The sequence below is a fragment of the Rhinatrema bivittatum genome, chromosome 3 (assembly GCF_901001135.1).
Source record: "Rhinatrema bivittatum chromosome 3, aRhiBiv1.1, whole genome shotgun sequence".
NCBI lineage: Eukaryota > Metazoa > Chordata > Amphibia > Gymnophiona > Rhinatrematidae > Rhinatrema > Rhinatrema bivittatum.
This window is the reverse complement of record NC_042617.1, coordinates 268149226-268165294: the sequence shown is the minus strand read 5'-3', so window position 1 is coordinate 268165294 and position 16069 is coordinate 268149226. Positions and strand designations below refer to the sequence as shown.

Here is a 16069-nt window from a genome sequence, read left to right as displayed (position 1 = left end):
CTTCTCCATCGCAATTATATCTTTTTTGAGATGCGGCGACCAGAATTGTACACAGTATTCAAGGTGCAGTCTCACCATGGAGCGATACAGAGGCATTATGACATTTTCCGTTTTATTCACCATTCCCTTTCTAATAATTCCCAACATTCTGTTTGCTTTTTTGACTGCCGCAGCACACTGAACCGACGATTTCAATGTGTTATCCACTATGACAACTAGATCTCTTTCTTGGGTTGTAGCATCTAATATGGAACCTAACATTGTGTAATTATAGCATGGGTTATTTTTCCCTATATGCATCACCTTACACTTATCCACATTAAATTTCATCTGCCATTTGGATGCCCAATTTTCCAGTCTCACAAGTTCTTCCTGCAATTTATCACAATCTGCTTGTGATTTAACTACTCTGAACAATTTTGTGTCATCTGCAAATTTGATTATCTCACTCGTCGTATTTCTTTCCAGATCATTTATAAATATATTGAAAAGTAAGGGTCCCAATACAGATCCCTGAGGCACTCCACTGTCCACTCCCTTCCACTGAGAAAATTGTCCATTTAATCCTACTCTCTGTTTCCTGTCTTTTAGCCAGTTTGCAATCCATGAAAGGACATCGCCACCTATCCCATGACTTCTTACTTTTCCTAGAAGCCTCTCATGAGGAACTTTGTCAAATGCCTTCTGAAAATCCAAGTATACTATATCTACCGGTTCACCTTTATCCACATGTTTGTTAACCCCTTCAAAAAAGTGAAGCAGGTTTGTGAGGCAAGACTTGCCTTGGGTAAAGCCATGCTGACTTTGTTCCATTATACCATGCCTTTCTATATGCTCTTTGATTTTGATCTTTAGAACACTTTCCACTATTTTTCCTGGCACTGAAGTCAGGCTAACTAGTTTGTAATTTCCCGGATCGCCCCTGGAGCCCTTTTTATATATTGGGGTTACATTAGCCACCCTTCAGTCTTCCAGTACAATGGATGATTTTAATGATAGGTTACAAATTGTTACTAATAGATCTGAAATTTCATTTTTTAGTTCCTTCAGAACCCTGGGGTATATACCATCTGGTCCAGGTGATTTACTACTCTTTAGTTTGTCAATCAGGCCTACCACATCTTCTAGGTTCACAGTGATTTGGTTCAGTCCATCTGAATCATTACCCATGAAAACCTTCTCCATTATGGGTACCTCCCCAACAACCCTCTTCAGTAAACACCGAAGCAAAGAAATCATTTAATCTTTCCGCGATGGCCTTATCTTCTCTAAGTGCCCCTTTAACCCCTCGATCATCTAACGGTCCAACTGTGACTCCCTCACAGGCTTTCTGCTTCGGATATATTTTAAAAAGTTTTTACTGTGAGTTTTTGCCTCCACAGCCAACTTCTTTTCAAATTCTCTCTTAGCCTGTCTTATCAACGTCTTACATTTAACTTGCCAATGTTTATGCTTTATCCTATTTTCTTCTGTTGGATCCTTCTTCCAATTTTTTGAATGCCGTAGCACACTGAGCCGATGATTTCAATGTGTTATTCACCATGACACCTAGATCTCTTTCCTGGGTGGTAGCTCCTAATATGGAACCTAACATCGTGTAACTATAGCATGGGTTATTTTTACATATAAGCATCACCTTGCACTTATCCACATTAAATTTCATCTGCCATTTGGATGCCTAATTTTCTAGTCTCACAAGGGCCTCCTTCAATTTATCACAATCCATTTGTGATTTAATTACTGTGAATAATTTTGTATCATCTGCAAATTTGATTACCTTATTCGTAATATTCCTTTCCAGATCATTTATAAATATATTGAAAAGCTCTGGTCCCAGTACAGATCCCTGAGGCACTCCACTGCCCACCCCCTCCACTGAAAAAAGTGTCCATTTAATCCTACTCTGTTTCCTGTCTTTTAACCAGTTTGTAATCCTTAAAAGGACATCACCACCTATCCCATTACTTTATTTTCCTAGAAGCCTTTCTACCGGTTTACCTTTATCTACATGTTTGTTAACCCCTTCAAAAAAGTGAAGCAGATTTGTGAGGCAAGACTTGCTTGGGTAAAGCCATGCTGACTTTGTTCCATTATACCATGCCTTTCTATATGTTCTTTGATTTTGATCTTTAGAACACTTTCCACTATTTTTCCTGGCACTGAAGTCAGGCTAACTGGTCTGTAGTTTCCCGGATCGCCCCTGGAGCCCTTTTTATATATTGGGGTTACATTAGCCACCCTCCAGTCTTCCAGTGCAATGAATGATTTTAATGATAGGTTACAAATTGTTACTAATAGATCTGAAATTTCATTTTTTAGTTCCTTCAGAACCCTGGGGTGTATACCATCTGGTCCAGGTGATTTACTACTCTTCAGTTTGTCAATCAGGTCTACCACATCTTCTAGGTTCACAGTGATTTGGTTCAGTCCATCTGAATCATTACCCGTGAAAACCTTCTCCCGAACGGGTATCTCCCCAACATCCTCTTCAGTAAACACCGAAGCAAAGAAATTGTTTAATCTTTCCACAATGGCCTTATCTTCTCTAAGTGCCCCTTTAACCCCTCGATCATCTAATGATCCAACTGACTCCCTCGCAGGCTTTCTGCTTCGGATATAGTTTTTAAAGTTTTTACTATGAGTTTTTGCCTCTGCGGCCAACGTCTTTTCAAATTCTCTCTTAGCCTGTCTTATCAACATCTTGCATAAGCGTTGGCAAGTTAAATGTATTATCCTATTTTCTTCTGTTGGATCCTTCTTCCAGTTTTTGAATGAAGATCTTTTGGCTAAAATAGCCTCTTTCACCTCACCTTACCTTTTAACCATGCTGGTAATAGTTTTGCCTTCCTTCCACCTTTCTTAATATGTGGAAGGAAGATTGAATGAGGCCCACAGGGCCACCGGTGGCTGAAGACTGAATGAAGGTCCATGGGGCTACCAGCAGCTGAAGACTAAATGAGATCCACAGGGCAGCCAGCGGATCCCAATATGCCAGCACCCAAACTGCAGCAGCGCAGTATATTATGGTGGCTCAGTCTGCTGGAATAGTGTCATGGCAATTAGTTGGAGTGGAGCAGGGCCGTGGGCTACGTATCCATGAAAGCTGAAGCTGCATGGCCTAAGCAAGAATAGGTTGCAATTGCAGGGCCCCGCAGCTATTAGGAGCTAGAGTAAGAGGCTAGCGACACATCCACGAAAGAGAGAGTACTATGGTCCACACTGAAGAAGGAACCTGCTTCTATTACTATATTTGTGCTTGAGGGGGGGGGGAGTAGGTGAGAGAAACTGTCTGTATGTGTAAGAGAGAGGCTGTGTATGTGTGTGTGAATATGTGTGAGAGCGAGGGAGTGTACGAGTATTGTGTGAGGGAAAGGAGCATGTGAGAGAAGCGTGTTTGTGAGCAAGAGAATTTCTGTGTGAGGGGGAGCGTATGTGAGTGCAAGCATATGTGAGGGGAGAGCGTTGTGAGTGTGCGAGCATGTGTGTATATGTATATACACTTATTTATTTATTTTTTCTATAACTACATTCGATATGATATATCACACCGGTTTACATATAACAGAATGTCTAAGGCTAGCCTTAATGACATGATACAATATAACAGCTTAACTGAGAACCTTGCTAACTATATACAACAGATTGACTTATAAAATAACATTCTTGTTAACTTATAACAGAATATATTCAGGTTTAAGTTAATTATGTACAAAGGATGGACTGGGAATGGGGGGGGCAGGGAGCGGGGTGAGGGGGATTGTTGGGGGGGGGGGGGGCTGTGGCGGGATTATTTATCTGGAGGGAATGCTTTCCGGAAGAGCCAGGTTTTGAGGTTCTTTCAGAAGGTAGGTGTGGAGGGGTCAGTCCTGAGAGCGGGTGGTGAGGTATTCCAGAGGTGAGGGCCTGCTACGGATGCAGCACGTTCTCTGTGTTTCTTTGGTGGGGGGAATGGGGAGTAGGCACGTGTTAGATGAGCGGAGATTTCTGGTGGGATTGCGGGGGGTCAATGGTCCTTGTAGCCAGCTGGCTTTGTCATTATGGATTGCTTTGTTTATGAGCATGAGTGTTTTGTATTGGGATCTGAAAGGGACGGGCAGCCAGTGGAGTTGTTTGAGTGTGGGCGTGATGTGGTCTGATTTTTTTTCTTGTTCGTTAGTGACCGCGCAGCGGCAATTTGTAGAAGCTGGAGGGGCTTGAGGGTGGACGCTGGGAGGCCGGTTAGGAGGGCGTTGCAATAGTCTATCTTGGCGAACAGGAGGGACTGCAGTACTGTCCGGTAGTCTGGGGGATGAAGTAGAGGTTGGAGTTTGTAGAATCCTTCTTTTATCAGTCTTGATGTGAATTTTGAAGTTTAATTCCTGGTCCAAGGTAATTCCGAGGTCTCTAACTGACAAGAGCATGTTGTAATTGGATTGTGGGGTTGGGGATGGGTGTATTTTATATCTTGAGATTTTATTGCTTGATTTTTGTGAGGAGTGATATTTCTGTTTTTCCATTGTTGCACTGCATGATACAATTGGTCTTGTTGCAGTTTCCAGTTCATTTTTTGTTTGCAAGTTTCTATTTATACTTTATGGTCTCTCTATTCTTTGTTTGGTATGGGTCTGTCTGTGTTATGCATGTCTGAGGTATTCTGCTATCGCAGGGGTGGCCAACCAGCATCTCGTGAGCTGCATGCATTGTCTGTGGTGTCAGTGAGTGTCCTGAAGAGTGTGGGTGCCGAGAAGATATCGGGAAAAGGAAGGGGAAGGGGCTGCTGCAGGTGTGGAAGAGCTGATAGGAAGAATTTTACATAGTGTGGCACTACTGGGGCTGGAGGGGCACTCATGAGTGAACACATGAGCAGCAGCACAACAGTAGAATGTGTGTGTATGTGTGTATGCCTTTGTGTCTTGAGAGAGAGTGACTGTGTGTGTTTCTGTCTGAAAGAGTGAGTCTGTCTCTTTGTGTCTGTGAGTGATTGTGTGTCTATGTGTGTGTGAGAGCATGAATGTTTATGTATGTATATATGAGGAAAAAGTTCCCCTCCCCTGCACAAATCCACAGATGTTTCAGGGTGACTGGAAATCAAAAGTTCCCAGGTATGGAAAGTGGGCCTTTTTAAAACCCTTATTAGTTTTAAACACTGGCTGTTTGATGTCTGCTATTTTGAAATAATATTGATATTTGGGAAATTGTATAATTTTTTATAAGTTTTTAATAATTGGCTATTCTGTCAGCTGTTTTGAAAGATTTTTTTTATTAATGTTTTTACTATTATGATTGATGTTTTATATTCCTTGATTTTCTTTTGAGGAATGGCATTTCTATTTTTCCATTATTGTTCTGCATACAGTCTGGCTTGTTTCCAGTTAATTTCTGTTTATACTTTATGGTCTCTTTATTTTGTATTTGTTGAGGATCTGTCTGTACCGTGCATGAGTGATTGAGGTGAGATATTCTGCTGGCATGTAGTTTCTGTGTAGGGATCTATACCAGCCTGGCTTTTCTGTTTTCATAATAGGAGATGTATTGGTGTTTAGGGCTAGGTGTAATATTTGCAGCATCGCCTTTTCATAGTTAGGGTTTTTACTGTTTGAGGGCTGACAGTTAGTGCTCTTTTATGGGGGAGGTTTTAGTGTGTTGTATTTGTAATTCAGTGTATGCTGGGCTTTCTGAGGGCAGAGCCCACACCCAACATGTATTACAATAGGCCTAATACCATTTGCATTCTGAATGTGGTTTTTGGGTTTGTTTTTTTTTTGCAAAGTTATGATTTGTGATATTGTTACCTCAGAAGACTGTACTCTCAATGTCCTTTTTCATGTAAAATTGATTATTATAAATGCAGAATTTTTAATTATATGTGGTGAGAGCAGGGGGCACGAGCACAAGACTGTAAATTTTGCCTAGGTGCTTAATGCCCTTACCCGGCCCAGAGAGAGAATGCTACACAAAGACCTCCTCCATACGCCCATCTCCCTCTTCTCCAAGAGAAAATGCTGGAGAAAAGGTGGGGAGACATGTCTGAGGGTTCCTGGGAGTGTGGCAGGTTGCCAGCTTCCTAGAAACAGCACTGCCACTCTGCCACCCCTGCTTTCCCCCTTCTGCAGCATTTCAAATCAAAAGGGCCAGACTCCAAGGGGGGCCCCCTTTTGCCCTCTTGATGATTTTATCCGTACTGTGCCTTAAAGGGGGGGGGGGCTATCTCATCCCTCGCCTCAGACAGCAGATTGCCTTGAGCCGCCCCTGTGAAGAACATTACATGAAATTTCTTGCATAGGCATGTTGAGTCTCTGCAGAGCTGACACTGCAGTTTAGTGTTCATTGTCCTGTTTGAAAGTGGCCATTAACACAAGACAATCATGAAAATTTGCCATTTGGGTTGCCATGCAGATCTTCAGGTTGTATAACTGAGCTCATCTGCTCAGTGCCAATGTTTTTGTAATCAGGGCCGGCACAAAAGCAAATGGCGCCTGGGACAAAAGTCTCTGGTGCTCTCTCAGCTGATCCCCCATCATTGTCATAGACTTACAGGAGCAGGATTGCTGCAAGATTTCTCTATAAGGGAATAGCGGAGGCAGTGTGTCCCAATCTGTCATCTTTTCCCCTGCCTCTTACCCCTTCTTCAACATCTGCCACCTGCCCACTTCTTCCAGCATCTCCTATGCCTCTTATCCCTCCCTTATCCTCAGCATCATCATCTCCGCCGCTAAACCCTGCGCCCCCCCCCATCCCAACATTGTTTCCCTGGTTTTTACTTCCTCCATACCCAGCATCTAATCCCCAGTCTCTTAACCCCATCCCTAGCATCTGCCTCCTGTGTTTCCCTTTCTCCCTCCTGGCATTTCTCTCTTGCCTCCCCTAATACCACCATATCCGCCTGTTTCTTCTACCTCTAATCCAAGCAAAAGACCTGTTGCGCAATAGGGCTGCTGTCAAAGACCATGCTGTTTGAGCAATCATAATATTTGTTTCAGATCTGTCTCTGTTAAGAAATATGCAAGGCTGCAACATTGAATTCAGTCTATGCCTTCAGCATATACTGTTGACTTGATATGTCCACTCATCGGGATTTACAATTTGACTTAATGGTACTTCAAGGCTTGTTCTCAGGGTAAACTCAACTCCTGGGGTATATGTATGCTCCAGGTTTGTCTTGTCTTTATACTATGAAAAAAAAAAAAGAGAGAGAAAAGAAAAAATAACAAATCTGATTTTGTTACATACCTTGGCAGTGGTTTTCCCTCTCATTTGTTCAAGATAACACTTAGCTAACTTTTTCTATTGAGAATGCTTATCCTCAGAGAAAAAACATTATTTAGCTGTAATAATCATTCTTAAGTTGCTATGGTGTCACACTGCCCTTTTCTCCTAGAAAGTGACATCCCTCTTATCCTCTTTCTAAATGTGAATTTAAGGAGTGTTTGCATGGGTAGTGTTAATCATGCACAAAACTTTCTAGAAAGATGAGGAGTCTGTATGTGGATAAATTTTAACTTAATATCCGAAGAATACACAGAAATGCATATTCCAAATAGCGCATGGTAGCACTGACTGTGAAGGGAAGTCTTTCATGGACGTGCCTGGCATGGATTTTTGGATCGGATGTGTTTGTCTCATTCAGTCTTTCCATGTTAACTTGAGACTTTCAAAAGAAGCATGAATTAACTCTCTTGTTGTGACCTCAATAAATGAAAATGTTAGTAGTACAAACAACATTGCAAGACAAAAAATAGTCACCTTAAAGGAGTGTACATGCACACTCACAGTATCACTTTATCATAACCCATTATATGAGCTTCATACCTCCGTCTAATGAAAATTACCAGTTTTTAAATTTTTGATTTCATGGTCGCTCAGCTCAGTCTCTTCGTTTTCCCTTTTCTTTTACAGGCACTGGCACAAGCAATTAAAGAAGCCAAAGAGCAGCATCCTGACATGTCTATTACGAGGGTAGTGGTTCATAAAGAAACAGAGCTCACTGAAGAGGGGGAAGAGGATTAAATTCAAGGTGATGGAACTAATAACATTCAAAAGCAGAGCACAGTAGATGTAATCCTGTTAAAGTAGTATTTGCTTCAGTTTTCACATAACCTCTGCTAATACCAATATATTTGGTAATGTATAGAGCAAATATTTGACAATCGTCACACACATTTTGGGACCTTTTTAATAGGTATGGTACCCGATTGTAATCCTCTTTGATGTGCCATGAAAAGCAGATTAGAAATAAATAAATAAATAAAAACCAGAAAACTTAGCCACCTGAAAATTGGCCATTAACTTTAACAGCCACTTTTAATGTGGATGTTATCTTCAGTTTTAAAGCCTGATTTACTAAAGAATATAGGGGTAGATTTCCAAAGGGTTACACGCGTAACTCCCGAAAACCTACTCCTGTGCGCGCCGAGCCTATTTTGCTTAGGCTCGGCGGCGCGCGCGCAAGCCCCGGGACACATATATGTCCCGGGGCTTCGAGAAAGGGGTGGGGCCGTGGGTGTGTCAGCAGTCCGGGGGCAGGGCAGAGTCCTCCAGCACAGCGACCTGTGCCGGGAGATGGTGTGAGGTTATCAAATTTGCAGATGATACAAAATTATTCAGAGTAGTTAAATCACAAGCAGACTGTGATACATTGCAGGAGGACCTTGTGAGGCTGGAAGATTGGGCATCTAAATGGCAGATGAAATTTAATGTGGACAAGTGTAAGGTGTTGCATGTAGGGAAAAATAACCGTTGCTGTAGTTACACAATGTTAGGTTCCACATTAGGGGCTACCACCCAGGAAAAAGATCTAGGCATCATAGTGGATAATTCTTTAAAATCGTCAGCTCAGTGTGCTGCAGCAGTCAAAAAAGCAAATAGAATGTTAGGAATTATTAGGAAGGGAATGGTTAATAGAACGGAAAATGTCATAATGCCTCTATATCGCTCCATGGTGAGACCACACCTTGAATACTGTGTACAATTCTGGTCGCCGCATCTCAAAAAAGATATAGTTGCGATGGAGAAGGTACAGAGAAGGGCAACCAAAATGATAAAGGGGATGGAACAGCTCCCCTATGAGGAAAGGCTGAAGAGATTAGGGCTGTTCAGCTTGGAGAAGAGACGGCTGAGGGGGGATATGATAGAGGTCTTTAAAATCATGAGAGGTCTTGAACGAGTAGATGTGACTCGGTTATTTTCACTTTCGAATAATAGAAGGACTAGGGGGCATTCCATGAAGTTAGCAAGTAGCACATTTAAGACTAATTGGAGAAAATTCTTTTTCACTCAACGCACAATAAAGCTCTGGAATTTGTTGCCAGAGGATGTGGTTAGTGCAGTTAGTGTAGCTGAGTTCAAAAAAAGGTTTGGATAAGTTCTTGGAGGAGAAGTCCATTAATGGCTATTAATCAATTTTACTTAGGGAATAGCCACTGCTATTAATTGCATCAGTAGCATGGGATCTTCTTAGTGTTTGGGTAATTGCCAGGTTCTTGTGGCCTGGTTTTGGCCTCTGTTGGAAACAGGATGCTGGGCTTGATGGACCCTTGGTCTGACCCAGCATGGCAATTTCTTATGTTCTTATGGTGCACCGGCAGCCGGCCACATGCGCAAGTAACGCCTGCCTCGGGCAGGCGTAACTTCAGAAACAAAGGTAGGGGGGGGATTTAGTTAGGGCTGGGGGGTGGGTTAGATAGGGGAAGGGAGGGGAAGGTGAGGGAGACCGAAAAAAAAAGTTCCCTCCAAGGCTGCTCCTATTTCAGAGCAGCCTTGGAGGGAATGGGGAAAGCCATCGGGGCTCCCCTTGGGCTCAGCGCATGCAAGGTGCACAAGTGTGCACCCCCTTGTGCGCGCTGACCCCGGATTTTATAACATGCGTGCTGCAGCGCGCACATGTTATAAAATCGGGTGTACATTTGTGCGCGCTGGATAGCGCGCACAAATGTACCCCGCGCGTGCTCCTCTAAAAATCTGCCCCATAGTCTTTAATGAATCTGGCATTACTGCTGCAGATTTCAACATCAGCTAGGCAGAAGCATTCCCTCCTATCCTGACTTGCTGGTGGGCAACCCTAGAGATGGGGGGGAATCATCCAGGGATCTGAAACTTGACTAAAAGGGGGACAGAAGTGAGGGATTAGATCTCTTTGGGCTTTCCATTTCATGGGCCACATTGGGCCTGGCATTAGCCTCCCAAGGCCAATTTTATAACTTAATTACACCTCGCAAGGTGTAATTAGTTTTTAGCATTATCTGATGTTGCTTATTGCAATTTGTGAACCCATTTTCACACTGAGCTGCTTTGCTTGAGTTTACATGCATCGGGTCATTAACATTTTTTCACATTAGTCAATGTTAATGCACGCAAACATGCTAAAGTATATTAAATAACTCAAGCATTAATATTAAAGAACTTTTATATTTTTATATAGATAGATAGATAGATATGTACCTCTTACTAAGAATTAAATAGTAATAAGTATTCATGCCCTGCTGGATGAGTTGCATATCTAAGATAAATATGAGAACTCTAACTTTACATGAAAATATTAAAATGGTCATGCTATTTAAAATGGAATATCTACATTGTTGCTAGTTGATTTCTCTATGTTCACACTCCAAGGGTTAATAAATGACCTGACTTAACTAATCAGGCTATAGTCCTTCTAAAATATAGCTACCCTAAAGCATTTTTCTAGCAATCTCTATAATAATAGAACAAAACAACTTTTTAAAATCTATTTGAAAATAGCAAGATTACGCTAACCAGTCATTTCCCATCATTAGGGATATCAGGACATGCTTACATCTTCATGTAATATTCCTTAATCATTATGTTAAAGTAAAATATATTCAAAGTCTTCCCTGCTTATATTATGTAAAATATTTTTTAGTCAAATAGCCTATCAGAAAAAGGAATTTGAGTTGATTTAGTAACGAGTAGATGACAGCAAATAAAGATATACGGACCCATTCATTCTGCCCAGTTGCCCTTCTCTCTGGTTCTCTACCACTTGGGGTAAGAGAGTAAAAAGTCTCATAATTAAACCAATACCAGCTTTCCCCATGCCTTTTACCCCAGCTCTCAACCTTGCTTTTACCAATGCCCTGTTTGTCTGTATCAAGCATGATGACATTTTGTTTTTGTGCCAGCCTTTACCACCTCTACTGGTAGGCTATTCTACCATCTTTGGTTCTTACACAAGTCCCATATGTAATCCAGTACCCAGGTCCCCTCTCATTTCTTACCACTAAACTTTGTAATAATCCAAAAAAACACCAAAACTAGTGAGGCTGTTGTCCAAATTATCTGGCCACCTTGTGTTTATTGTTAGAGATTATAACTTGTAGTCACACTGTGCAGGTTAGCCTAGTCTTCTTTATAGTTGCTATGCTCATTAGCATATATTCTCCCCTCTTTAGCCCTCCAAATTTCCATGTGACTGAGTAAATATTCAAGACCTCGGTCTCTTATTTTTCTGTTTCCCCCACCTTCCCTTATTGTTTCAACTCCGTGTGTCTCTAAAGCAAGCATATTTAAATTGTTAGATTTGGTTGCCACTACTTATGCTTGCAAGCTATTGCATGTGTTTGCATTTGTGCATTGCTACTATACTTCACTCGAAGCGATTTGTAAGTATCACACTTTGCAGTTACAATAAAAGAACATAACATTTCCCATGTGTATAAATAAATTCCAAGATATAAAGCATATGTCATAGTAAAATAAATGAATACAATTCAGAACAAAGGAAAAATCTCTCTTCTAATAAGAATGTTAGAACTCTAGGTGAGCATTGCTGAGCATCTGCACATGCATGCTTGTAGCAACACTCACTTGCTGCTGGGAGAGAGGCTGCAGCCATGGATTTCAGGCAGCAAGGCAGGAAACAGGCTGGGGAGGTTTACCAGGAGCCAGTGGAAGGGTTGGTGGGATGGAAAAAAAGCTGCCTCCTATACACGGCCACCCCACCCACTTACGCAGGTATAAGGACGGGAAGAAAAATCGAGGGTGCGAGATAGTTGTGCCACCAGCTATACACACACACACACCCCCCCAAATTTAGCCACACCACCCAGCATATCCCCCCCTCACCACTGAACCCCGTCCTCTCCCACATACACTCACAAATGGGATGAGGGCTGCAAAATAGTGTGCAACAGAGAACGAGTGCCCCCAGCCATTCATGCATACACAATCCTGACATCCGTTCCCCCACTGGCAAGGTTAATAAGTAAAGCAAGGAATGATGCAGCCCCTAGCATAATAATATTTTTGTTTTTTATGAAAACAACTTTATAAGGACCAAAAGAAATAAGAGGAAAAAAGATGTTCGTAGCAGCCACTAAACTCCTTCACATTACACAGAAAGTCAAGTGGGAAGATAGATGATAATCATTGCAAGCCTAATAAACATATCTCAGTAACTTAAAAAAAAAGTTACTAAAAAAACAAACTCTCAAACAAATCTTAAAAATGTATAAAAATATATCGACAAAGTCCAATGTACTTAGCTGAATAGAAAAAGGTTGAAAACCAGGTAACTTCAATACAAAAGAACACAACTGTGTATTACAAAACATGGCAAAAGATCATCTAATCCCAAAATCATATTCTTCAAAATATGTTTTACCGTACAAGAATCCCAAGTACTTTTTCAAGAGAAGCATCAAAAGATGTCAACAGGCCAGAGGTTTTCAAAACAAGGTGCATCAAGTCTTGTAAAGAAATTAAAACATATCATTATAAAGCATCTGTTGTAAATAAGAGCATATTCTATTTCTTATAATTTTGTTTTACTGTACATTCTACATGGAGAGACCATTCACAGCAGTACACAGCACTTTTCAGCAAAAGCTATGGGTCCAGTTTGAACAGTGCTGCAAAGTAAGCTTTCATTTTATTAAGATATGTATAATTCAAATTCAGCCAATTAAGAAACATCCTTGTTTGTCACATGACCAGTAGAGGGCTAATGAGCAACAAATCTGCTCGGCCAATAAAAATTCCAAAAGCAGCAGATTCCAAACACTGATAAAATCAAAGCTATACTGATGTTTAACACTTTATGTATTCTTCGCCATAGCAGATGTTGTGTCCATTCCAGTGCAGAGACTCCTTGAGCTCCTGCAGATGAAGATGTAGCAGATTCCAATAGCATGTCTTACAGTAGCCTGAAAACGTGACCTAAATTATAGGATCCAGGCATCCACAGGCTTTGAGGTATTTCAGCTACTGCACCACTCAGTGGTTTTGTAGTCAGCATTGAAGCATGTAAAGCTCTCCCTCATGATTACTTGAACACACCTTCTGGGAAGGATCCAAAAACATTAGATGTATTTGGGAGAGGGAAAAGTCTTCCAGAGATCCATGCTTAATGTTCATCAGCTGTTTATGATGCAGTATTTACATAAATGTATGATAGTTTTTGACAGAATTGTCAGGCAAACTTCTGTCAAGCAGTGGAAAACATGGAAGAATGTAAGAAATATCTGATCCACTTCGCATACAAAGCTTTTGACACCGTGGCCAGGACCTCAGCTGCTTCCATAGGTGTTCAAAGGTTCATGTGGTTGTGAGCCATGACCTTCGTGAAGATATGCATGACCATTTGGCGGATATTCCCTATCCAGGGGACAGCTTGTTTGGCAACAATGTACAGTAAATTGTAGCTCTCATTAAGGAGCATTAGTCTACTCTACAGTCATCAGCAGGAGACCAGCTGGCTCCTGCCCAACACTGGTACTTTTCCTGCAAATGCTTGTTCTTCCATTGGCATCCCTTCCGCTCTTTTCAACATCATTGAGTTCCTTGTACTCTTCAGTAGCTGCCCACTGGAGATTGGCAGCAGGAAAGACTTCAGCCAAAGACCCTACAGTAGTTGCAGCCTAAGCTTGGAACCAATTTTGGTTTCCTTGAGCCCTGCCTGCCATCTCTGGTAGGGGGAAGGGTCCAGTCCTTCCTTCTGGAATGGTTTTTTCTCACAGGACAAGCAGGATGGTAGTCCTCACATATGGGTGACATCATCAGGATGGAGCCCCATCCTGCTGTCCCTTGAGAACACCTGTTACAGGTAAGCAACATTTGCTTTCTCACAGGACAAGCAGGATGGTAGTCCTCACATATGGGTGACATCATCAGGATGGAGCCCCATCCTGCTGTCCCTTGAGAACACCTGTTACAGGTAAGCAACATTTGCTTTCTCACAGGACAAGCAGGATGGTAGTCCTCACATATGGGTGACATCATCAGGATGGAGCCCCATCCTGCTGTCCCTTGAGAACACCTGTTACAGGTAAGCAACATTTGCTTTCTCACAGGACAAGCAGGATGGTAGTCCTCACATATGGGTGACATCATCAGGATGGAGCCCAATCACGGATTGGGCTCCATCCTGATGATGTCACCCATATGTGAGGACTACCATCCTGCTGTCCTGTGAGAACACCTGTTACAGGTAAGCAATATTTGCTATATCACCAAGGGCCAGTGGTTCCTGAAAAGTATAGAGTGTGACTACTGCTCAAGCTTATCTCATGCTTCTCCGATCCAAGAGATTTCAGTTCTTAGTGCCAAACTTCTGTCTGCCCAGTTGTAGCTGGAAGTATTGTTTTTTTAACAAAGTAAAAGAGCTTGTCCCTTTGGAGGAGACTGACCAGAGATTCTTTGAAGTATTTTTTAATCCCAAGAAGTCTGGGAATTGAGATTTATCCTGGACTTATGAAGGATGAGCAAGTTGATAGTTTGGGAGAGATTCAAGTTGAACTCCCTGTAGATGATTTTTCGCTTCATTCAGCTGAAGGATTGGATGTGCGTGCAGAATCTAAAAGACGCTCATGTGCACATTCCTTTTCACCCTGCCCACAGAACTTCCTCAGGTTTATGGTGAAGGACATGCATTACCAGTACAAAGTGCTTTATTTTGGCTTCTCAGTGGTCCCGAGAGTATTCACAAGGTGTCTTGCAGTAGTGGATGCACAACTTTGTCAATTTTCAATTTCAGTTTATTATTTTAGACTGCCTTTCTTTTTTTTTTTTTTTTTTTTTTATTTGCAATTTATTGAATTTCTTACATTCATTATACATGAAATTAAAAGAAAATAATATGTTACATCACATATCATGATTTAACCTAACAATACAGGAAATCTCTTGTAACAAACTATACAGACCCCATTATCTAGGTGGGAGCCTTTTTTCTAAAATAATAATAAAGGTAAATATGACCCATTCATATTTCAGCGAGATTCATCACTTTGCTTATATCAAACTTAACTCTAAATAGGGCTGTAGCCAGTTAGCCACTTTTATCTTGAAGAAAATTTTCCAAGTGCCCTGGGTCAACGAAAACAAACTTATTTTTTTGATATAAAATCATACATTTACAGGGGTACCTTAAAAAGAATGTGGCTCCAAGAGCCAGTACTCTCTGTTTCATTTCCAAAAATTGTTTCCTTCTGTGTTGGGTTACCCTTGACACGTCAGGGAACATTTGCATCGTTTGCCCACAAAAAGCAATATTTTTATTTAGAAAATACTTTTGTAGAACCAGATTTTTCTGGCTCTCTAATGCAAATACCACCACTAAGGTTGATCTTATCTGGATATTATCCACCGATGCCTCCAAAAACGATGTCAAATTGGGGCTTTCTTGTTGGAGTATATCCATTTCACCATCATTCTTTGCGAGATTTTTTTTCACATTTGATACATAATACAAATTAGAGGTAATTATTTCCTCAGAAATGCCCAAAATTTCTTTTGAGTATTTCTTAAACAATTCCTTAGCAGACAATAGTCTGGTTATAGGGAAATTCAATATATGAAGATTTTTTTTCCTCAGTACATTACTGCCTTTCTAATGGTAAATCTAAGTGCTGAATATAATACATACATAATTTAAAATTAATACATAAACAATACATAAAACCAGATACATAAAATAACACATAATCATACAAACACCATAAGAAGCCACCCATCAAATCTCTGACCACTACTCCTCATTATATCTCAGAATGTTCCTTTAATTAAGAGTAAAGATTACTATACACCACCTGAAATAACCATGTTTTAAACCCTTCCCCAGGTTATTGGATAATTT

At 41.1% G+C, this 16069-nt stretch overlaps 1 protein-coding gene across 13 annotated transcripts in view; it reads left to right on the top strand.

Moving 5' to 3' along the window:
- Positions 1-16069, top strand: part of EPB41L2 (erythrocyte membrane protein band 4.1 like 2) — a 647115-nt gene that overhangs the window by 616960 nt on the left and 14086 nt on the right. For all 13 annotated transcript variants that reach the window (XM_029594566.1, XM_029594576.1, XM_029594575.1 and 10 more), the window contains one exon: positions 7876-7993. In XM_029594566.1, the coding sequence (XP_029450426.1) occupies positions 7876-7986 (111 nt within the window). In that variant the 3' untranslated portion in view covers positions 7987-7993. The remainder of the gene's footprint in view (positions 1-7875; positions 7994-16069) is intronic.